This window comes from Salmo salar, unplaced genomic scaffold, assembly GCF_905237065.1.
Source record: "Salmo salar unplaced genomic scaffold, Ssal_v3.1, whole genome shotgun sequence".
NCBI classification, from domain to species: domain Eukaryota; kingdom Metazoa; phylum Chordata; class Actinopteri; order Salmoniformes; family Salmonidae; genus Salmo; species Salmo salar.
In genome coordinates, this window is record NW_025548409.1 from 68,540 (window position 1) to 93,480 (window position 24,941).

Below are 24,941 nucleotides of genomic sequence, written 5' to 3' on the forward strand. Positions count from 1 at the left end.
CAGAATCAAATATTCTTCCCCCCCAAAACAATAACATGTTGGCTGTGTTGGTAGAACGTTTATTTTTGACTGAATTTATCAGTTCCATCAGACATCCTTTTCAGGTGTGTCCATGTCAACAGGATTATTAGAGAAATCGTTCTTCTTTCAAAGCATGTAAACGTTTTTAATCGAACTATTACATGAATCCGACTATCCATAATAATCGCATTATTGTGTGCGTGTAAACGCAGTCTGAGGTCTGAGAGGGCAGATACACATATAAATACCATAAAGTCGTTGTTTTTTTTATTATTTATTTTTTATTAATCAAGTTCACGAAATAGTAAATCCGTCCACTTTTATCAGTGCATTGGTTACAGCCTAACCATTACGAAACTTATATTCCGCCAAAATAAATAAAAGCTCATGTAGCAAATTAGCAATTACATTTTAATAAGTTTATTAAACCCAAATTCTACACCTCTCTCATTGACCCCCATAACAACAAAATAAATCACTATTTCCGTGGGTGGAGTAAAACCTCTCGCTTTGCTTCTTCCTCGCTGATCGGACACCCAGCGACAATTCAAAGTTTAATAGAAATTCGGACTTGTTTTTACTATCAAGGGGGTTGTTTTATCGAAAACATTTTAATTAATTAGGGAAAAGGTACGTTAACTTTTATATGTAATGATATCGGAGCAGTAGTTGGCCTATAAAACACAGCTAGCAGGAGACTTCATGGTTGTTCATGTTATTGACGGTGATGCTACAGTAGCTAGCATGGAATAATATGTTGTTTATAAGGCCATGCTAAAACACACAAAGTACACTTTTTTAAACGTTACTCTACACGACGGTGCCTAAAAGATACCGATCTATAATGCAAAAAAAAACTAGCTAAATTGCTAAATTGGTTAGCGAACTAGCTAGTTAGCTTGCTAGCTACATGCTACCGGCAGTTGATGTTCGCCAACTTTAGTCGGCTAGCTACTTTTGTCTTTTGAAATTGACACACATTTTTATTAAAGTTTGCTAACATTAGGGAAAGGAAATCCACCCACAAATGGTTGGTGAAATGATCCTTAAAAACCAAAAAGAGAAAATACGTACTGGATTATATGTAACGTTAGTTAGCTAACTAGTATTACATCTAGCTAGCTACTACCAGGCATTTAGCCATAGTAATGGTACAAGCTAAAGTTACCTGTGGTGATATTTCAGAATTAGCAGCTCATAACTATTCACTAAACAAGAACATATATATATATGTGCTCTTTTTTTGTCCTCAACTTTCACTCTCTTGTACAACAATTTGTGTGATTTTTAAATCAGTATCAACGCTAGTTAGCTACTAGTAACTAGCTACATCAACTCAGTCTTAACAGGACATGGGGGGGAAATCACTCACCTTAATTAACTAGTTACTGTAGTTAACTTTAGTTTACTGGAGTTCATTAGTTCGTCCAGGTCCCTGATGTTGAAATATTGTTATTGACATTCTCTAGTGTTTTATTGTATTTGTTTTATAGTAAACTTGTATCATGTACCACTAGAACTCACTTATTAAATAACTCTACATTTTTTTTTTAAGTGTATATGTTAATAATCACATTTGGATTAATGTGTGTGTGTGTGTGTGTGTCTCGACTATCTCTTGTGTTGTCTTCCAGAGAGCAGCGTTGTCATGGCGAAGAGGATTGCTGATAAAGAACTGACTGACCGGAACTGGGACCAGGAGGATGATGGAGAGGAGGTGGGTTGTTTCACTGTGTTTCTACAGCCTCACTGATTTATTTATTTCACCTTTATTTAAACCAGGTAGGCTAGTTGAGAACAAGTCCTTTATTTAAACCAGGTAGGCTAGTTGAGAACAAGTCCTTTATTTAACCAGGTAGGCTAGTTGAGAACAAGTCCTTTATTTAACCAGGTAGGCTAGTTGAGAACAAGTCCTTTATTTAACCAGGTAGGCTAGTTGAGAACAAGTCCTTTATTTAACCAGGTAGGCTAGTTGAGAACAAGTCCTTTATTTAACCAGGTAGGCTAGTTGAGAACAAGTCCTTTATTTAAACCAGGTAGGCTAGTTGAGAACAAGTCCTTTATTTAACCAGGTAGGCTAGTTGAGAACAAGTCCTTTATTTAAACCAGGTAGGCTAGTTGAGAACAAGTCCTTTATTTAACCAGGTAGGCTAGTTGAGAACAAGTCCTTTATTTAACCAGGGTAGGCTAGTTGAGAACAAGTCCTTTATTTAAACCAGGTAGGCTAGTTGAGAACAAGTCCTTTATTTAACCAGGTAGGCTAGTTGAGAACAAGTCCTTTATTTAAACCAGGTAGGCTAGTTGAGAACAAGTCCTTTATTTAACCAGGTAGGTTAGTTGAGAACAAGTCCTTTATTTAACCAGGTAGGCTCGTTGAGAACAAGTCCTTTATTTAACCAGGTAGGCTAGTTGAGAACAAGTCCTTTATTTAACCAGGTAGGCTAGTTGAGAACAAGTCCTTTATTTAACCAGGGTAGGCTAGTTGAGAACAAGTCCTTTATTTAAACCAGGTAGGCTAGTTGAGAACAAGTCCTTTATTTAACCAGGTAGGCTAGTTGAGAACAAGTCCTTTATTTAACCAGGTAGGCTAGTTGAGAACAAGTCCTTTATTTAACCAGGTAGGCTAGTTGAGAACAAGTTCTCATTTACAACTGCGACCTGGCCAAGATAAAGCAAAGCAGTTTGACAACATACAACAACACAGAGTTACACATGGAATAAAACAAACATACAGTCAATAATACAGTAGAAAAATAAGTCTATATACAATGTGAGCAAATGAGGTGCGATAAGGGAGGTAAAGGCAAAAAAAGTCCGTGGTGGCAAAGTAAATACAATATAGCAAGTAAAACACTGGAATGGTAGATTTGTAGTAGAAGAAAGTGCAAAGTAGAAATAGAGTTAATGGGGTGCAAAGGAGCAAAATAAACTAAATAAATACAGTAGGGGAAGAGGTAGTTGTTTGGGCTAAATTATAGATGGGCTATGTACAGGTGCAGTGATCTGTGAGCTGCTCTGACAGCTGGTGCTTAAAGCTAGTGAGGGAGATGAGTGTTTCCAGTTTCAGAGATTTTTGTAGATTTCTTTTTTCTGATAAACTATATTGACTGTATAATAATACACAGCCTGCAGGAACATGTCCCGGGGGTTCAGGCTTTTAACACATCCTGCCAAGTAACTAGTACAAAATTATTAGTCTCCCTTTCTGTTGTTGGCTGTTTTCAATAGTTTCAGCATCCCCACGAAATTATAATAAATAGACAACTGCATGTGGTGTAAAAACAGTTATCTGATTTAGTATGGAGGGGTTGGATAGGTCTTCAGTGATTGGTGTGGAGGGGGTTGGATAGGTCTTCAGTGATTGGTGTGGAGGGGTTGGATAGACCTTCAGTGATTGGTGTGGAGGGGTTGGATAGGCCTTCAGTGATTGGTGTGGAGGGGGTTGGATAGGTCTTCAGTGATTGGTGTGGAGGGGGTTGGATAGACCTTCAGTGATTGGTGTGGAGGGGGTTGGATAGGGGTTGGATAGGTCTTCAGTGATTGGTGTGGAGGGGTTGGATAGGCCTTCAGTGATTGGTGTGGAGGGGTTGGATAGGTCTTCAGTGATTGGTGTGGAGGGGTTGGATAGACCTTCAGTGATTGGTGTGGAGGGGGGTTGGATAGGTCTTCAGTGATTGGTGTGGAGGGGGTTGGATAGGCCTTCAGTGATTGGTGTGGAGGGGTTGGATAGGCCTTCAGTGATTGGTGTGGAGGGGTTACATAGGCCTTCAGTGATTGGTGTGGAGGGGGTTGGATAGGCCTTCAGTGATTGGTGTGGAGGGGTTGGATAGGCCTTCAGTGATTGGTATGGAGGGGGTTGGATAGACCTTCAGTGATTGGTGTGGAGGGGTTGGATAGGCCTTCAGTGATTGGTATAGAGGGGTTGGATAGGCCAGTGATTGGTGTGGAGGGGTTGGATAGGTCTTCAGTGATTGGTGTGGAGGGGTTGGATAGGTCTTCAGTGATTGGTGTGGAGGGGTTGGATAGGTCTTCAGTGATTGGTGTGGAGGGGTTGGATAGACCTTCAGTGATTGGTGTGGAGGGGGTTGGATAGGTCTTCAGTGATTGGTGTGGAGGGGGTTGGATAGGCCTTCAGTGATTGGTATGGAGGGGGTTGGATAGGTCTTCAGTGATTGGTGTGGAGGGGTTGGATAGGACCTTCAGTGATTGGTGTGGAGGGGGTTGGATAGGCCTTCAGTGATTGGTGTGGAGGGGGTTGGATAGGCCTTCAGTGATTGGTATGGAGGGGGTTGGATAGGTCTTCAGTGATTGGTGTGGAGGGGGTTGGATAGGCCTTCAGTGATTGGTGTGGAGGGGGTTGGATAGGCCTTCAGTGATTGGTATGGAGGGGTTGGATAGGGGTTGGATAGGTCTTCAGTGATTGGTGTGGAGGGGTTGGATAGGCCTTCAGTGATTGGTGTGGAGGGGGTTGGATAGGGGTTGGATAGGCCTTCAGTGATTGGTGTGGAGGGGGTTGGATAGGCCTTCAGTGATTGGTGTGGAGGGGTTGGATAGGCCTTCAGTGATTGGTGTGGAGGGGGTTGGATAGGCCTTCAGTGATTGCTATGGAGGGGGTTGGATAGGTCTTCAGTGATTGGTGTGGAGGGGGTTGGATAGGCCTTCAGTGATTGGTATGGAGGGGTTGGATAGGTCTTCAGTGATTGGTGTGGAGGGGGTTGGTTAGGGGTTGGATAGGCCTTCAGTGATTGGTGTGGAGGGGGTTGGATAGGTCTTCAGTGATTGGTGTGGAGGGGGGTTGGATAGGCCTTCAGTGATTGGTGTGGAGGGGGTTGGATAGGCCTTCAGTGATTGGTATGGAGGGGGTTGGATAGGGGTTGGATAGACCTTCAGTGATTGGTGTGGAGGGGGTTGGATAGACCTTCAGTGATTGGTGTGGAGGGGTTGGATAGGTCTTCAGTGATTGGTGTGGAGGGGTTGGATAGGTCTTCAGTGATTGGTGTGGAGGGGGTTGGATAGACCTTCAGTGATTTGCGTGGAGGGGGTTGGATAGGCCTTCAGTGATTGGTATGGAGGGGTTGGATAGGCCTTCAGTGATTGGTATGGAGGGGGTTGGATAGGGGTTGGATAGGCCTTCAGTGATTGGTATAGAGGGGGGTTGGATAGGCCTTCAGTGATTGGTATGGAGGGGGTTGGATAGGTCTTCAGTGATTGGTGTGGAGGGGGTTGGTTAGGGGTTGGATAGGCCTTCAGTGATTGGTGTGGAGGGGGTTGGATAGGTCTTCAGTGATTGGTGTGGAGGGGGTTGGATAGGCCTTCAGTGATTGGTGTGGAGGGGTTGGATAGGCCTTCAGTGATTGGTATGGAGGGGGGTTGGATAGACCTTCAGTGATTGGTGTGGAGGGGGGTTGGATAGACCTTCAGTGATTGGTGTGGAGGGGGTTGGATAGGTCTTCAGTGATTGGTGTGGAGGGGTTGGATAGGTCTTCAGTGATTGGTGTGGAGGGGGTTGGATAGACCTTCAGTGATTTGCGTGGAGGGGGTTGGATAGGCCTTCAGTGATTGGTATGGAGGGGTTGGATAGGCCTTCAGTGATTGGTATGGAGGGGGGTTGGATAGGGGTTGGATAGGCCTTCAGTGATTGGTATAGAGGGGGTTGGATAGGCCTTCAGTGATTGGTGTGGAGGGGGTTGGATAGGCCTTCAGTGATTGGTGTGGAGGGGGTTGGATAGGCCTTCAGTGATTGGTGTGGAGGGGGTTGGAAAGGTCTGCAGGGATTGGTGTGGAGGAGGTTGGATAGGACTTCAGTGATTGGTGTGGAGGGGGTTGGATAGGCCTTCAGTGATTGGTGTGGAGGGGGTTGGATAGACCTTCAGTGATTGGTGTGGAGGGGGTTGGATAGGCCTTCAGTGATTGGTGTGGAGGGGGTTGGAAAGGTCTGCAGGGATTGGTGTGGAGGAGGTTGGATAGGACTTCAGTGATTGGTGTGGAGGGGGTTGGATAGGCCTTCAGTGATTGGTGTGGAGGGGGGTTGGATAGGCCTTCAGTGATTGGTGTGGAGGGGTTGGATAGGCCTTCAGTGATTGGTATGGAGGGGGTTGGATAGACCTTCAGTGATTGGTATAGAGGGGTTGGATAGGGGTTGGATAGGCCTTCAGTGATTGGTGTGGAGGGGTTGGATAGGTCTTCAGTGATTGGTGTGGAGGGGTTGGATAGGCCTTCAGTGATTGGTATGGAGGGGTTGGATAGGCCTTCAGTGATTGGTGTGGAGGGGGTTGGATAGACCTTCAGTGATTGGTATGGAGGGGTTGGATAGGCCAGTTATTGGTGTGGAGGGGGTTGGATAGGCCAGTTATTGGTGTGGAGGGGGTTGGATAGGGGTTGGATAGGTCTTCAGTGATTGGTGTGGAGGGGGTTGGATAGGTCTTCAGTGATTGGTATGGAGGGGTTGGATAGGGGTTGGATAGACCTTCAGTGATTGGTGTGGAGGGGGTTGGATAGGCCTTCAGTGATTGGTATGGAGGGGGTTGGATAGGTCTTCAGTGATTGGTATGGAGGGGGTTGGATAGGCCTTCAGTGATTGGTGTGGAGGGGGTTGGATAGGTCTTCAGTGATTGGTATGGAGGGGTTGGATAGGTCTTCAGTGATTGGTATGGAGGGGGTTGGATAGGTGGTTGGATAGGCCTTCAGTGATTGGTGTGGAGGGGTTGGATAGGCCTTCAGTGATTGGTGTAGAGTTTTGGATGACAGCGGTCTACCTATGAGTTACGTTTTATGAGTTTTGTGTATTTTTTTAAACACACATTTTCTCTCCTCTGCTCCTGACTGCATGTGCTGCTATAGAAATAGAATGACTAGAACGGCTGGTGGTATAATGGGAGGACTGGCGGCCATGTTGAGTGTCGTCTCCCCCCCCCATAGGAGCAAAGCTAGGTTATAAAATGAGAAGGTTAAAGACAACGGCTTCACAGTAATGTTTGAGGTTCTACCTCTCTGAATCAACCACGGGACCAGCTCCAGTATTGGAGCTACGCTGCCTCGGCAGAAGGCAAGCTCTCCGAAACAGATCAGGAGGTTGGTAAGGAAATAAAATAGTTTAGTTTATCGGTTAGCCCCGAGTCACTGAGGTTACAAAGAAGCTTGTCAAAACACCATGTTGATTCAATGTTGTAGAACCCCCGTCTTCAAAGGGGGGGTCACTCTAGACCCAAACTGCTATAGACCTATATCCATCCTGCCCTGCCTTTCTAAAGTCTTCGAAAGCCAAGTTAATAAACAGATCACTGACCATTTCGAATCCCACCGTACCTTCTCCGCTGTGCAATCCGGTTTCCGAGCTGGTCATGGGTAACACCTCAGCCACGCTCAAGGTCCTAAACGATATCATAACCCGTCATCGATAAAAGACATTACTGTGCAGCCGTTTTCATCGACCTGGCCAAGGCTTTCGACTCGATCACCACATTCTTATCAGCAGACTCAACAGCCTTGGTTTCTCAAATGACTGCCTCGCCTGGTTCACCAACTACTTCTCAGATAGAGTTCAGTGTGTCAAATCGGAGGGCCTACTGTCTGGACCTCTGGCAGTCTCTATGGGGGTACCACAGGGTTAAATTCTCGGGCCGACTCTTTACTCTGTATATATCAACGATGTCGCTCTTGCTGCGGGTGATTCCCTGATCCACCTCTACGCAGACGACACCATTCTGTATACTTCTGGCCCCTCTTTGGACACTGTGTTAACCCTCCAGATGAGCTTCAATGCCATACAACACTCCTTCCATGGCCTCCAACTGCTCTTAAATGCTAGTAAAACCAAATGCATGCTTTTCAACCGTTCGCTGCCCGCACCCGCCCGCCCGACTAGCATCACTACTCTGGACGGTTCTGACCTAGAATATGTGGACAACTACAAATACCTAGGTGTCTGGTTAGACTGTAAACACTCCTTCCAGACTCCTATTAAACATCTCCAATCCAAAATCAAATCTAGAATTGGCTTCCTATTTCGCAACAAAGCCTCCTTCACTCATGCCGCCAAACTTACCCTCGTAAAACTGACCATCCTACCGATCCTCGACTTCGGCGATGTCATCTACAAAATAGCTTCCAATGCCCTAGTCAGCAAACTGGATGCAGTCTATCACAGTGCCATCCGTTTTGTCACCAAAGCCCCATATACTACCCACCATTGCGACCTGTATGCTCTCGTTGGCTGGCCCTAGCTACATACTCGTCACCAAACCCACTGGCTCCAGGTCATCTATAAGTCTATGCTAGGTAAAGCTCCGCCTTATCTCAGCTCACTGGTCACCATAGCAACACCCACCCGTAGCACGCGCTCCAGCATGTATATCTCACTGGTCATCCCCAAAGCCAACACCTCCTTTGGCCGCCTTTCCTTCCAGTTCTCTGCTGCCAGTGACTGGAACGAATTGCAAAAATCGCTGAAGCTGGAGACTTATATTTCCCTCACTAACTTTAAACATCAGCTGTCAGAGCAGCTAACCGATCGCTGCAGCTGTACATAGTCCATCTGTAAACAGCCCACCCAATCTACCTACCTCATCCCCATATTGTTTTTATTTACTTTCTGCTCTTTTGCACACCAGTATCACTACTTACACATCATCATCTGCTCATCTATCAGTCCAGTGTTAATCTGCTAAATTGTAATTACTTTGCTACTACGGCTCATTTATTGCCTTACCTCCTCACTCCATTTACACACACTGTATATAGACTTTCTTTTTTCTCTACTGTATTATTGACTGTACGCTTGTTTACTCCATGTGTAACTCTGTGTTGTTGTTTTCAGTGTCACACTGCTTTGCTTTATCTTGGCCAGGTCGCAGTTGTAAATGAGAACTTGTTCTCAACTAGCCTAACCTGGTTAAATAAAGGACTTGTTCTCAACTAGCCTACCTGGTTAAATAAAGGACTTGTTCTCAACTAGCCTATATTACACAGTGAGGACGGACTATATTACACAGTGAGGGACGGACTATATTACACAGTGAGGACGGACTATATTACACAGTGAGGGCGGACTATATTACACAGTGAGGGCGGACTATATTACACAGTGAGGGCGGACTATATTACACAGTGAGGGCGGACTATATTACACAGTGAGGACGGACTATATTACACAGTGAGGACGGACTATATTACACAGTGAGGACGGACTATATTACACAGTGAGGACGGACTATATTACACAGTGAGGACGGACTATATTACACAGTGAGGACGGACTATATTACACAGTGAGGACGGACTATATTACACAGTGAGGACGGACTATATTACACAGTGAGGACGGACTATATTACACAGTGAGGACGGACTATATTACACAGTGAGGACGGACTATATTACACAGTGAGGACGGACTATATTACACAGTGAGGACGGACTATATTACACAGTGAGGACGGACTATATTACACAGTGAGGACGGACTATATGACACAGTGAGGACGGACTATATGACACAGTGAGGACGGACTATATGACACAGTGAGGACGGACTATATGACACAGTGAGGACGGACTATATGACACAGTGAGGACGGACTATATGACACAGTGAGGACGGACTATATGACACAGTGAGGACGGACTATATGACACAGTGAGGACGGACTATATGACACAGTGAGGACGGACTATATGACACAGTGAGGACGGACTATATGACACAGTGAGGACGGACTATATGACACAGTGAGGACGGACTATATGACACAGTGAGGACGGACTATATGACACAGTGAGGACGGACTATATGACACAGTGAGGACGGACTGTATGACACAGTGAGGACGGACTGTATGACACAGTGAGGACGGACTGTATGACACAGTGAGGACGGACTGTATGACACAGTGAGGACGGACTGTATGACACAGTGAGGACGGACTGTATGACACAGTGAGGACGGACTGTATGACACAGTGAGGACGGACTGTATGACACAGTGAGGACGGACTGTAGACACACAGTGAGGACGGACTGTATGACACAGTGAGGACGGACTGCTATGACACAGTGAGGACGGACTGTACGACACAGTGAGGACGGACTGTATGACACAGTGAGGACGGACTGCATGACACAGTGAGGACGGACTGTATGACACAGTGAGGACGGACTGTATGACACAGTGAGGACGGACTGTATGACACAGTGAGGACGGACTGTATGACACAGTGAGGACGGACTGTATGACACAGTGAGGACGGACTGCATGACACAGTGAGGACGGACTGTATGACACAGTGAGGACGGACTGTATGACACAGTGAGGACGGACTGTATGACACAGTGAGGACGGACTGTATGACACAGTGAGGACGGACTGTATGACACAGTGAGGACGGACTGTATGACACAGTGAGGACGGACTGTATGACACAGTGAGGACGGACTGTATGACACAGTGAGGGCGGACTGTATGACACAGTGAGGGCGGACTGTATGACACAGTGAGGGCGGACTGTATGACACAGTGAGGGCGGACTGTATGACACAGTGAGGGCGGACTGTATGACACAGTGAGGGCGGACTGTATGACACAGTGAGGGCGGACTGTATGACACAGTGAGGGCGGACTGTATGACACAGTGAGGGCGGACTGTATTACACAGTGAGGGCGGACTGTATTACACAGTGAGGGGCGGACTGTATTACACAGTGAGGGCGGACTGTATTACACAGTGAGGACGGACTGTATTACACAGTGAGGACGGACTGTATTACACAGTGAGGACGGACTATATTACACAGTGAGGACGGACTATATTACACAGTGAAGACGGACTATATTACACAGTGAGGACGGACTATATTACACAGTGAGGACGGACTATATTACACAGTGAGGACGGACTATATTACACAGTGAGGACGGACTATATTACACAGTGAGGACGGACTATATTACACAGTGAGGACGGACTATATTACACAGTGAGGACGGACTATATTACACAGTGAGGACGGACTATATTACACAGTGAGGACGGACTATATTACACAGTGAAGACGGACTATATTACACAGTGAGGACGGACTGTATTACACAGTGAGGACGGACTATATTACACAGTGAGGACGGACTATATTACACAGTGAGGACGGACTATATTACACAGTGAGGATGGACTGTACATATTTGATCCTATTTCTAATCGTTTTCTGATGGTGTTCATCAGGCAGGGATGTTTTCCATCGCTAGTGACGATGTGATGAAGAGCAGGCCCATCAAGAAGGCCAAGCGTCGTGCTGCTGGTTCAGAGGTAGGCTTCCTGACTGACTAACCAACAGGAACTAGCTCACTGCATGCTGTCTGTCTGTCAGTCAGAGGGGGGAAACCTGGGTCATGTTCATTAGGAGAAAGAACAAGCGTTTCTTATTGCATAAGTTCAGGTGGTAACTGCATCCCTGTTTTCATGTTTTCTTCAGTTTTAGTGGCTACTGAACACAACCCAGCTTTACTTTAACCCAATTCAGCAGTCCCTTCCTCCCAGCTTTACTTTAACCCAATTCAGCAGTCCCTTCCTCCCAGCTTTACTTTAACCCAATTCAGCAGTCCCTTCCTCCCAGCTTTACTTTAACCCAATTCAGCAGTCCCTTCCTCCCAGCTTTACTTTAACCCAATTCAGCAGTCCCTTCCTCCCAGCTTTACTTTAACCCAATTCAGCAGTCCCTTCCTCCCAGCTTTACTTTAACCCAATTCAGCAGTCCCTTCCTCCCAGCTTTACTTTAACCCAATTCAGCAGTCCCTTCCTCCCAGCTTTACTTTAACCCAATTCAGCAGTCCCTTCCTCCCAGCTTTACTTTAACCCAATTCAGCAGTCCCTTCCTCCCAGCTTTACTTTAACCCAATTCAGCAGTCCCTTCCTCCCAGCTTTACTTTAACCCAATTCAGCAGTCCCTTCCTCCCAGCTTTACTTTAACCCAATTCAGCAGTCCCTTCCTCCCAGCTTTACTTTAACCCAATTCAGCAGTCCCTTCCTCCCAGCTTTACTTTAACCCAATTCAGCAGTCCCTTCCTCCCAGCTTTACTTTAACCCAATTCAGCAGTCCCTTCCTCCCAGCTTTACTTTAACCCAATTCAGCAGTCCCTTCCTCCCAGCTTTACTTTAACCCAATTCAGCAGTCCCTTCCTCCCAGCTTTACTTTAACCCAATTCAGCAGTCCCTTCCTCCCAGCTTTACTTTAACCCAATTCAGCAGTCCCTTCCTCCCAGCTTTACTTTAACCCAATTCAGCAGTCCCTTCCTCCCAGCTTTACTTTAACCCAATTCAGCAGTCCCTTCCTCCCAGCTTTACTTTAACCCAATTCAGCAGTCCCTTCCTCCCAGCTTTACTTTAACCCAATTCAGCAGTCCCTTCCTCCCAGCTTTACTTTAACCCAATTCAGCAGTCCCTTCCTCCCAGCTTTACTTTAACCCAATTCAGCAGTCCCTTCCTCCCAGCTTTACTTTAACCCAATTCAGCAGTCCCTTCCTCCCAGCTTTACTTTAACCCAATTCAGCAGTCCCTTCCTCCCAGCTTTACTTTAACCCAATTCAGCAGTCCCTTCCTCCCAGCTTTACTTTAACCCAAGGCAAGCAGTCCCTTCCTTCCTTCCTTCCTTCCTTCCTTCCTTCCTTCCTTCCTTCCTTCCTTCCTTCCTTCCTTCCTTCCTTCCTTCCTTCCTTCCTTCCTTCCTTCCTTCCTTCCTTCCTTCCAGCTTTACTTTAACCCAAGACAAGCAGTCCTTCCTTCCTTCCTTCCTTCCTTCCTTCCTTCCTTGGATGCCAGAAGTCCTTTTTTAAAGCGCCCCCCCCCCCCTCCGGTGATGTTTTAGCCTAATGGAGGGCGATGGAAGCATCCAGTTTCCTAGTGAATCATTTGTTTACTTCCTGTCTTTTCTGCCTACAGGGGCAGAGTGGAGGAGCGTTCAAAGTGTTTAAAGGTTTCTCCCTGGCCCCTACGTCTGGACCCGGGCCAGCTGCTGGGGGGGTCGCGACCTTCTCCGGGTTCGTAACGCGGGTAGGGTTCAAACCCCTGTCTGGACTGTCCAATGGGAACAGCGTCAAACCCGTCACTCCAGCCTTCACGGGGTTCACCTCGCCTACTGCCACCAAGACCACCGCCACACCAGGTAAGAGACTGATTGATTGTTAATGTGCAAGTCCGTTAGTATAACTTTTGAAAATCCTCCATTGTTCAGCGGGATCTGGTATGAGGATAATGGAGCTGAATCAGTGGGGTTCCCTCTGTGGATCTGGTATTACAGGATAATGGAGCTGAATCAGTGGGGTTCCCTCTGTGGATCTGGTATTACAGGATAATGGAGCTGAATCAGTGGGGTTCCCTCTGTGGATCTGGTATTACAGGATAATGGAGCTGAATCAGTGGGGTTCCCTCTGTGGATCTGGTATTACAGGATAATGGAGCTGAATCAGTGGGGTTCCCTCTGTGGATCTGGTATTACAGGATAATGGAGCTGAATCAGTGGGGTTCCCTCTGTGGATCTGGTATTACAGGATAATGGAGCTGAATCAGTGGGGTTCCCTCTGTGGATCTGGTATTACAGGATAATGGAGCTGAATCAGTGGGGTTCCCCTCTGTGGATCTGGTATTACAGGATAATGGAGCTGAATCAGTGGGGTTCCCTCTGTGGATCTGGTATTACAGGATAATGGAGCTGAATCAGTGGGGTTCCCTCTGTGGATCTGGTATTACAGGATAATGGAGCTGAATCAGTGGGGTTCCCTCTGTGGATCTGGTATTACAGGATAATGGAGCTGAATCAGTGGGGTTCCCCTCTGTGGATCTGGTATTACAGAATAATGGAGCTGAATCAGTGGGGTTCCCTCTGTGGATCTGGTATGAGGATAATGGAGCTGAATCAGTGGGGTTCCCTCTGTGGATCTGGTATTACAGGATAATGGAGATGAATCAGTGGGGTTCCCTCTGTGGATCTGGTATTACAGGATAATGGAGCTGAATCAGTGGGGTTCCCTCTGTGGATCTGGTATTACAGGATAATGGAGCTGAATCAGTGGGGTTCCCTCTGTGGATCTGGTATTACAGGATAATGGAGGTGAATCAGTGGGGTTCCCTCTGTGGATCTGGTATTACAGGATAATGGAGCTGAATCAGTGGGGTTCCCTCTGTGGATCTGGTATTACAGGATAATGGAGGTGAATCAGTGGGGTTCCCTCTGTGGATCTGGTATTACAGGATAATGGAGCTGAATCAGTGGGGTTCCCTCTGTGGATCTGGTATTACAGGATAATGGAGCTGAATCAGTGGGGTTCCCTCTGTGGATCTGGTATTACAGGATAATGGAGCTGAATCAGTGGGGTTCCCTCTGTGGATCTGGTATTACAGGATAATGGAGCTGAATCAGTGGGGTTCCCTCTGTGGATCTGGTATTACAGGATAATGGAGCTGAATCAGTGGGGTTCCCTCTGTGGATCTGGTATTACAGGATAATGGAGCTGAATCAGTGGGGTTCCCTCTGTGGATCTGGTATTACAGGATAATGGAGCTGAATCAGTGGGGTTCCCCTCTGTGGATCTGGTATTACAGGATAATGGAGCTGAATCAGTGGGGTTCCCTCTGTGGATCTGGTATTACAGGATAATGGAGCTGAATCAGTGGGGTTCCCTCTGTGGATCTGGTATTACAGGATAATGGAGCTGAATCAGTGGGGTTCCCTCTGTGGATCTGGTATTACAGGATAATGGAGGTGAATCAGTGGGGTTCCCTCTGTGGATCTGGTATGAGGATAATGGAGCTGAATCAGTGGGGTTCCCTCTGTGGATCTGGTATTACAGGATAATGGAGCTGAATCAGTGGGGTTCCCTCTGTGGATCTGGTATTACAGGATAATGGAGCTGAATCAGTGGGGTTCCCTCTGTGGATCTGGTATTACAGGATAATGGAGCTGAATCAGTGGGGTTCCCTCTGTGGATCTGGTATTACAGGATAATGGAGCTGAATCAGTGGGGTTCCCTCTGTGGATCTGGTATTACAGGATAATGGAGCTGAATCAGTGGGGTTCCCTCTGTGGATCTGGTATTACAGGATAATGGAGCTGAATCAGTGGGGTTCCCTCTGTGGATCTGGTATTACAGGATAATGGAGCTGAATCAGTGGGGTTCCCTCTGTGGATCTGGTATTACAGGATAATGGAGCTGAATCAGTGGGGTTCCGTCTGTGGATCTGGTATTACAGGATAATGGAGCTGAATCAGTGGGGTTCCCTCTGTGGATCTGGTATTATAGGATAATGGAGCTGAATCAGTGGGGTTCCTCTGTGGATCTGGTATTACAGGATAATGGAGCTGAATCAGTGGGGTTCCCTCTGTGGATCTGGTATGAGGATAATGGAGCTGAATCAGTGGGGTTCCCTCTGGATCTGCTATTACAGGATAATGGAGCTGAATCAGTGGGGTTCCCTCTGTGGATCTGGTATTACAGGATAATGGAGGTGAATCAGTGGGGTTCCCTCTGTGGATCTGCTATTACAGGATAATGGAGCTGAATCAGTGGGGTTCCCTCTGTGGATCTGCTATTACAGGATAATGGAGCTGAATCAGTGGGGTTCCCTCTGTGGATCTGGTATGAGGATAATGGAGCTGAATCAGTGGGGTTCCCTCTGTGGATCTGGTATTACAGGATAATGGAGCTGAATCAGTGGGGTTCGCTGTGTGGATCTGGTATTACAGGATAATGGAGCTGAATCAGTGGGGTTCCCTCTGTGGATCTGGTATTACAGGATAATGGAGCTGAATCAGTGGGGTTCGCTGTGTGTGGCGGCTCCTCTCCCAGTGTGGTGCCTGAGGGCAGAATGACAGAACAGAGATGCTCCAGTAGTCAGTTAGTCTAGGACTTGTTCGTTCTCCGTCCGTCTCTCGCCGTCCGTCTCTCGCCGTCCGTCTCTCGCCGTCCGTCTCTCGCCGTCCGTCTCTCGCTCTCCGTCTCTCTCCGTCCGTCTCTCGCTCTCCGTCTCTCGCTGTCCGTCTCTCGCCCTCCGTCTCTCTCCGTCCGTCTCTCGCCGTCCGTCTCTCGCCGTCCGTCTCTCGCTCTCCGTCTCTCGCCGTCCGTCTCTCGCTCTCCGTCTCTCGCTCTCCGTCTCTCGCTGTCCGTCTCTCGCTCTCCGTCTCTCTCCGTCCGTCTCTCGCCCTCCGTCTCTCGCCGTCCGTCTCTCGCCGTCCGTCTCTCGCCCTCCGTCTCTCGCCGTCCGTCTCTCGCCCTCCGTCTCTCGCCGTCCGTCTCTCGCCGTCCGTCTCTCGCCGTCCGTCTCTCGCCCTCCGTCTCTCGCCCTCCGTCTCTCGCCCTCCGTCTCTCGCCCTCCGTCTCTCGCCGTCCGTCTCTCGCCGTCCGTCTCTCGCCGTCCGTCTCTCGCCCTCCGTCTCTCGCCCTCCGTCTCTCGACCTCCGTCTCTCGCCGTCCGTCTCTCGCCGTCCGTCTCTCGCCCTCCGTCTCTCGCCCTCCGTCTCTCGCCCTCCGTCTCTCGCCCTCCGTCTCTCGCCCTCCGTCTCTCGCCCTCCGTCTCTCGCCGTCCGTCTCTCGCCCTCCGTCTCTCGCCTCCGTCTCTCGCTCTCCGTCTCTCGCCCTCCGTCTCTCGCCTCCGTCTCTCGCCCTCCGTCTCTCGCTCTCCGTCTCTCGCCGTCCGTCTCTCGCTCGTCCGTCTCTCGCTCTGCTGTCACTGCCACATAGCTCTCCTTCTCTACCGTCAAACACCAGGGCATACTGAGGGCTTCCCATCTGAAACACAGGGCATACTGAGGGCTTCCCATCTGAAACACAGGGCATACTGAGGGCTTCCCATCTGAAACACAGGGCATACTGAGGGCTTCCCATCTGAAACACAGGGCATACTGAGGGCTTCCCATCTGAAACACCAGGGCATACTGAGGGCTTCCCATCTGAAACACCAGGGCATACTGAGGGCTTCCCATCTGAAACACAGGGCATACTGAGGGCTTCCCATCTGAAACACAGGGCATACTGAGGGCTTCCCATCTGAAACACAGGGCATACTGAGGGCTTCCCATCTGAAACACAGGGCATACTGAGGGCCTCCCATCTGAAACACAGGGCATACTGAGGGCTTCCCATCTGAAACACAGGGCATACTGAGGGCTTCCCATCTGAAACACAGGGCATACTGAGGGCTTCCCATCTGAAACACAGGGCATACTGAGGGCCTCCCATCTGAAACACAGGGCATACTGAGGGCTTCCCATCTGAAACACAGGGCATACTGAGGGCTTCCCATCTGAAACACAGGGCATACTGAGGGCTTCCCATCTGAAACACAGGGCATACTGAGGGCCTCCCATCTGAAACACAGGGCATACTGAGGGCCTCCCATCTGAAACACAGGGCATACTGAGGGCCTCCCATCTGAAACACAGGGCATACTGAGGGCTTCCCATCTGAAACACAGGGCATACTGAGGGCTTCCCATCTGAAACACAGGGCATACTGAGGGCTTCCCATCTGAAACACAGGGCATACTGAGGGCTTCCCATCTGAAACACAGGGCATACTGAGGGCTTCCCATCTGAAACACAGGGCATACTGAGGGCTTCCCATCTGAAACACAGGGCATACTGAGGGCCTCCCATCTGAAACACAGGGCATACTGAGGGCCTCCCATCTGAAACACAGGGCATACTGAGGGCCTCCCATCTGAAACACAGGGCATACTGAGGGCTTCCCATCTGAAACACAGGGCATACTGAGGGCTTCCCATCTGAAACACAGGGCATACTGAGGGCTTCCCATCTGAAACACAGGGCATACTGAGGGCTTCCCATCTGAAACACAGGGCATACTGAAGGCTTCCCATCTGAAACACAGGGCATACTGAGGGCTTCCCATCTGAAACACAGGGCATACTGAGGGCTTCCCATCTGAAACACAGGGCATACTGAGGGCTTCCCATCTGAAACACAGGGCATACTGAGGGCTTCCCATCTGAAACACAGGGCATACTGAGGGCTTCCCCATCTGAAACACAGGGCATACTGAGGGCTTCCCATCTGAAACACAGGGCATACTGAGGGCTTCCCATCTGAAACACAGGGCATACTGAGGGCTTCCCATCTGAAACACAGGGCATACTGAGGGCTTCCCATCTGAAACACAGGGCATACTGAGGGCTTCCCATCTGAAACACAGGGCATACTGAGGGCTTCCCATCTGAAACACAGGGCATACTGAGGGCTTCCCATCTGAAACACAGGGCATACTGAGGGCTTCCCATCTGAAACACAGGGCATACTGAGGGCTTCCCATCTGAAACACAGGGCATACTGAGGGCCTCCGCGTGCTTCCCATCTGAAACAGTTTGTCCATATATGGATGACGCCATTTTGTGATGTTTTGGTCTGCGGCATGATTCTTCACAGATCTGTTTGTCACTCAGTGACAGGCTAGTTTTCATGCAAATGTTTTCACTTGAGAAATTCTGCACCAAACATCCTAGTCAGATGTAGAAATATATTGTATGTCTTGAGTTATCTTAGATGAAATCTGGACTGTTTTTTGAGGAAGTGTTTACAGGCTACAGCGTCTCAAAATGGACAAACGGTGCCGTGTGACTCATGCTGAAGCCTTAAGGCTCTGAGGTATCACTGCTTCTCTCTCTGCTGTAACGTTTACGTTCTGGTTCTCTCTTCACCTCCTCCTCTCCCCCTTATCCCCTCTCCTCCTCTCCTCTATCCCCTCTCCTCCTCTCCTCTATCCCCCCTCCTCCTCTCCTCTATCCCCTCTCCTCTATCCCCTCTCCTCCTCTCCTCTATCCCCCCTCCTCCTCTCCTCTATCCCCTCTCCTCTCCTCCTCTCCTCTATCCCCCTCCTCCTCTCCTCTATCCCCTCTCCTCCTCTCCTCTATCCCCTCTCCTCCTCTCCTCTATCCCCTCTCCTCCTCTCCTCTATCCCCTCTCCTCCTCTCCTCTATCCCCTCTCCTCTATCACCCCTCCTCCTCTCCTCTATCCCCTCTCCTCTATCACCCCTCCTCCTCTCCTCTATCCCCTCTCCTCTATCCCCTCTCCTCTATCCCCTCTCCTCTATCCCCTCTCCTCTATCCCCTCTCCTCCTCTCCTCTATCCCCTCTCCTCTATCACCCCTCCTCCTCTCCTCTATCCCCTCTCCTCTATCCCCTCTCCTCTATCCCCCTCCTCCTCTCCTCTATCCCCTCTCCTCCTCTCCTCTATCCCCCTCTTCCTCTCCTCTGTCCCACCTCCTCTATCCCCCCTCCCTCTCCTCTATCTTCCCCCTCCTCTCCTCTGTCCCTCCTCTCCTCTGTCCCCCTCTCCTCTATCCCCCTCTCCTCTATCCCCCTCCTCTCCTCTATCCCCCCCTCCTCTCCTCTATCCCCCTCCTCTCCTCTATCCCCCCCTCCTCTCCTCTATCCCCCCTCCTCTCCTCTATCCCCCTCCTCTCCTCTATCCCCCTCCTCTCCTCTATCCCCCTCCCTCCTCTATCCCCCTCCCTCCTCTATCCCCCCTCCTCTCCTCTATCCCCCCCTCCTCTCCTCTATCCCCCTCCTCTCCTCTATCCCCCTCCTCCTCTATCCTCCTCTCCTCTATCCTCCTCTCCTCTATCCCCCTCTCCTCTTCTCCTCTCCTCTCTCCCCCTCCTCTTCTCCTCTCCTCTCTCCCCCCTCCTCTTCTCCTCTCCTCTCTCCCCCTCCTCCTCTCCTCTATCCCCCTCCTCTCCTCTATCCCCCTCCTCTCCTCTATCCCCCTCCTCTCCTCTATCCCCCCTCCTCCTCTCCTCTATCCCCCCTCCTCCTCTATCCTCCTCTCCTCTATCCTCCTCTCCTCTATCCTCCTCTCCTCTATCCCCTCCTCTCTTCCTCTCCTCTCCTCTCTCCCCCTCCTCCTCTCCTCTATCCCTCCTATCCCCATCCTCCTCCTCCTCTCCTAGGTTCATTAACATTCAGCGGTCCCTCCTCCAGTGCTGTCATCGCGGGGCAGCGGTCTAATGGTTCGTCCCCCGTGGTTTCCAGTCAGTCTCTCATCTCCAGCTCCCCTCTCTCCTCTAACAGCGGTAACACCCGGGAATACAGCAGGCAGCTCACAGCTCTCAACTGCTCCGTCAGGGACTGGATCACCAAGCACGTCAACGGAAACCCTCTCTGTGACCTGAACCCCATCTTCAGAGACTATGAAAAGCACCTGGCCAGCATCGATAAGAAATACGGAGGGAGTGGAGGGAGTGGAGCTGTGACGGGAGCTGCTGTGGCGGTGGCGGACGGGAGCTCAGAGAGCCGTAGCGATGCGGGGGGATCAGAGGAGAAGCGGGCAGCACCACCACCGCCGCCACCCTCCTCCTCTGGTACCGCTGGCTCGACAGCCACGGCGCCGCTGTTCTCCTTCAGTAAGGACAAGGACCCGGTGGAAAGCTCAGCCGTCGCTCCCTCTCCGATCCCCGCTGGCATCAGCTTTAACTTGGACCAGAAGCGGAGCAGCTCAGCGTTGGGGTCTCTGAGCTCCGGAGGAGCTCCCAGTGTCTTCTCCACCTCTCTGTTCGGAGGTGCTGCACCTCCTGCCTTCTCCTTCAGTGGGGCCAAAGCTGAGGCTGCCCCCACCCAGACAACAGGTACGATATGGAAGATTTAATGTATGTAGGGTAATATAAATATTATACTTTACTGTCCTGACAGCTGTGATATCATGTGGTGCTGCTAGACAACACACCCAGAATGTTACCTGGTGATATGGTGCTGCTAGTGATAGACAACACACCCAGAATGTTACCTGGTGATATGGTGCTGCTAGTGATAGACAACATCCTCAGAATGTTACCTGGTGATATGGTGCTGCTAGTGATAGACAACACACCCAGAATGTTACCTGGTGATATGGTGCTGCTAGTGATAGACAACATCCTCAGAATGTTACCTGGTGATATGGTGCTGCTAGTGATAGACAACATCCTCAGAATGTTACCTGGTGATATGGTGCTGCTAGTGATGGACAACACACCCAGAATGTTACCTGGTGATATGGTGCTGCTAGACAACACACCCAGAATGTTACCTGGTGATATGGTGCTGCTAGTGATAGACAACACACCCAGAGTGTTACCTGGTGATATGGTGCTGCTAGTGATGGACAACACACCCAGAATGTTACCTGGTGATATGGTGCTGCTAGTGATAGACAACACACCCAGAATGTTACCTGGTGATATGGTGCTGATAGACAACATACTCAGAATGTTACCTGGTGATATGGTGCTGCTAGACAACACACCCAGAATGTTACCTGGTGATATGGTGCTGCTAGTGATGGACAACACACCCAGAATGTTACCTGGTGATATGGTGCTGCTAGTGATAGACAACACACCCAGAATGTTACCTGGTGATATGGTGCTGCTAGTGATAGACAACACACCCAGAATGTTACCTGGTGATATGGTGCTGCTAGTGATAGACAACACACCCAGAATGTTACCTGGTGATATGGTGCTGATAGACAACACACCCAGAATGTTACCTGGTGATATGGTGCTGATAGTGATAGACAACACACCCAGAATGTTACCTGGTGATATGGTGCTGCTAGACAACACACCCAGAATGTTACCTGGTGATATGGTGCTGCTAGACAACACACCCAGAATGTTACCTGGTGATATGGTGCTGCTAGTGATAGACAACACACCCAGAATGTTACCTGGTGATATGGTGCTGCTAGTGATAGACAACACACCCAGAATGTTACCTGGTGATATGGTGCTGCTAGTGATAGACAACACACCCAGAATGTTACCTGGTGATATGGTGCTGCTAGTGATGGACAACACACCCAGAATGTTACCTGGTGATATGGTGCTGCTAGTGATAGACAACACACCCAGAATGTTACCTGGTGATATGGTGCTGCTAGTGATAGACAACACACCCAGAATGTTACCTGGTGATATGGTGCTGCTAGACAACACACCCAGAATGTTACCTGGTGATATGGTGCTGCTAGACAACACACCCAGAATGTTACCTGGTGATATGGGTGCTGCTAGACAACACACCCAGAATGTTACCTGGTGATATGGTGCTGCTAGTGATAGACAACACACCCAGAATGTTACCTGGTGATATGGTGCTGCTAGACAACACACCCAGAATGTTACCTGGTGATATGGTGCTGCTAGACAACACACCCAGAATGTTACCTGGTGATATGGTGCTGCTAGTGATAGACAACACACCCAGAATGTTACCTGGTGATATGGTGCTGCTAGTGATGGACAACACACCCAGAATGTTACCTGGTGGTATGGTGCTGATAGACAACACACCCAGAATGTTCCTTGGTGGTATGGTGCTGATAGACAACACACCCAGAATGTTACCTGGTGGTATGGTGCTGATAGACAACACACCCAGAATGTTACCTGGTGATATGGTGCTGCTAGTGATAGACAACACACCCAGAATGTTACCTGGTGATATGGTGCTGCTAGTGATAGACAACACACCCAGAATGTTACCTGGTGATATGGTGCTGCTAGACAACACACCCAGAATGTTACCTGGTGATATGGTGCTGCTAGTGATGGACAACACACCCAGAATGTTACCTGGTGATATGGTGCTGTTAGACAACACACCCAGAATGTTACCTGGTGATATGGTGCTGCTAGTGATAGACAACACACCCAGAATGTTACCTGGTGATATGGTGCTGCTAGACAACACACCCAGAATGTTACCTGGTGGTATGGTGCTGATAGACAACACACCCAGAATGTTACCTGGTGGTATGGTGCTGATAGACAACACACCCAGAATGTTACCTGGTGATATGGTGCTGTTAGACAACACACCCAGAATGTTACCTGGTGATATGGTGCTGCTAGTGATAGACAACACACCCAGAATGTTACCTGGTGATATGGTGCTGCTAGTGATAGACAACACACCCAGAATGTTACCTGGTGATATGGTGCTGCTAGATAACACACCCAGAATGTTACCTGGTGATATGGTGCTGCTAGTGATAGACAACACACCCAGAATGTTACCTGGTGATGTGGTGCTGTTAGACAACACACCCAGAATGTTACCTGGTGATATGGTGCTGCTAGTGATAGACAACATCCTCAGAATGTTACCTGGTGATATGGTGCTGCTAGTGATGGACAACACACCCAGAATGTTACCTGGTGATATGGTGCTGTTAGACAACACACCCAGAATGTTACCTGGTGATATGGTGCTGTTAGACAACACACCCAGAATGTTACCTGGTGATATGGTGCTGCTAGTGATAGACAACACACCCAGAATGTTACCTGGTGATATGGTGCTGCTAGTGATAGACAACACACCCAGAATGTTACCTGGTGATATGGTGCTGATAGACAACACACCCAGAATGTTACCTGGTGATATGGTGCTGATAGACAACACACCCAGAATGTTACCTGGTGATATGGTGCTGATAGACAACACACCCAGAATGTTACCTGGTGATATGGTGCTGCTAGTGATAGACAACATCCTCAGAATGTTACCTGGTGATATGGTGCTGCTAGTGATAGACAACACACCCAGAATGTTACCTGGTGATGTGGTGCTGTTAGACAACACACCCAGAATGTTACCTGGTGATATGGTGCTGCTAGTGATAGACAACTCACCCAGAATGTTACCTGTTGATATGGTGCTTATAGACAACACACCCAGAATGTTACCTGGTGATATGGTGCTGATAGACAACACACCCAGAATGTTACCTGGTGATGTGGTGCTGTTAGACAACACACCCAGAATGTTACCTGGTGATATGGTGCTGCTAGTGATAGACAACACACCCAGAATGTTACCTGGTGATATGGTGCTGATAGTGATAGACAACACACCCAGAATGTTACCTGGTGATATGGTGCTGCTAGTGATAGACAACACACCCAGAATGTTACCTGGTGATATGGTGCTGCTAGTGATAGACAACATCCTCAGAATGTTACCTGGTGATATGGTGCTGTTAGACAACACACCCAGAATGTTACCTGGTGATATGGTGCTGCTAGTGATAGACAACACACCCAGAATGTTACCTGGTGATATGGTGCTGCTAGTGATAGACAACACACCCAGAATGTTACCTGGTGATATGGTGCTGCTAGTGGTAGACAACACACCCAGAATGTTACCTGGTGATATGGTGCTGCTAGACAACACACTCAGAATGTTACCTGGTGATATGGTGCTGCTAGTGATAGACAACACACTCAGAATGTTACCTGGTGATATGGTGCTGATAGACAACATCCTCAGAATGTTACCTGGTGATATGGTGCTGCTAGTGATAGACAACACACTCAGAATGTTACCTGGTGATATGGTGCTGCTAGACAACACACCCAGAATGTTACCTGGTGATATGGTGCTGCTAGTGATAGACAACACACCCAGAATGTTACCTGGTGATATGGTGCTGCTAGTGATAGACAACATCCTCAGAATGTTACCTGGTGATATGGTGCTGCTAGTGATAGACAACACACCCAGAATGTTACCTGGTGATGTGGTGCTGTTAGACAACACACCCAGAATGTTACCTGGTGATATGGTGCTGCTAGTGATAGACAACATCCTCAGAATGTTACCTGGTGATATGGTGCTGCTAGTGATAGACAACACACCCAGAATGTTACCTGGTGATATGGTGCTGCTAGACAACACACCCAGAATGTTACCTGGTGATATGGTGCTGCTAGTGATGGACAACACACCCAGAATGTTACCTGGTGATATGGTGCTGCTAGTGATAGACAACACACCCAGAATGTTACCTGGTGATATGGTGCTGTTAGACAACATACTCAGAATGTTACCTGGTGATATGGTGCTGATAGACAACACACCCAGAATGTTACCTGGTG

At 48.7% G+C, this 24,941-nt stretch overlaps 1 protein-coding gene across 2 annotated transcripts in view; it reads left to right on the forward strand.

Annotated features, from left to right (window-relative positions):
• The first annotated feature begins 498 nt into the window (after positions 1-498).
• LOC123733059 (nuclear pore complex protein Nup50) overlaps positions 499-24,941 on the forward strand; it is a 30,790-nt gene continuing 6,347 nt past the window's right edge. For both annotated transcript variants that reach the window (XM_045712338.1, XM_045712337.1), the window contains exons 1-5: positions 499-651; positions 1,656-1,738; positions 11,238-11,321; positions 12,951-13,173; positions 19,968-20,642. In XM_045712338.1, coding sequence (XP_045568294.1) covers positions 1,670-1,738; positions 11,238-11,321; positions 12,951-13,173; positions 19,968-20,642 — 1,051 coding nt within the window. In that variant the 5' untranslated portion in view covers positions 499-651; positions 1,656-1,669. The remainder of the gene's footprint in view (positions 652-1,655; positions 1,739-11,237; positions 11,322-12,950; positions 13,174-19,967; positions 20,643-24,941) is intronic.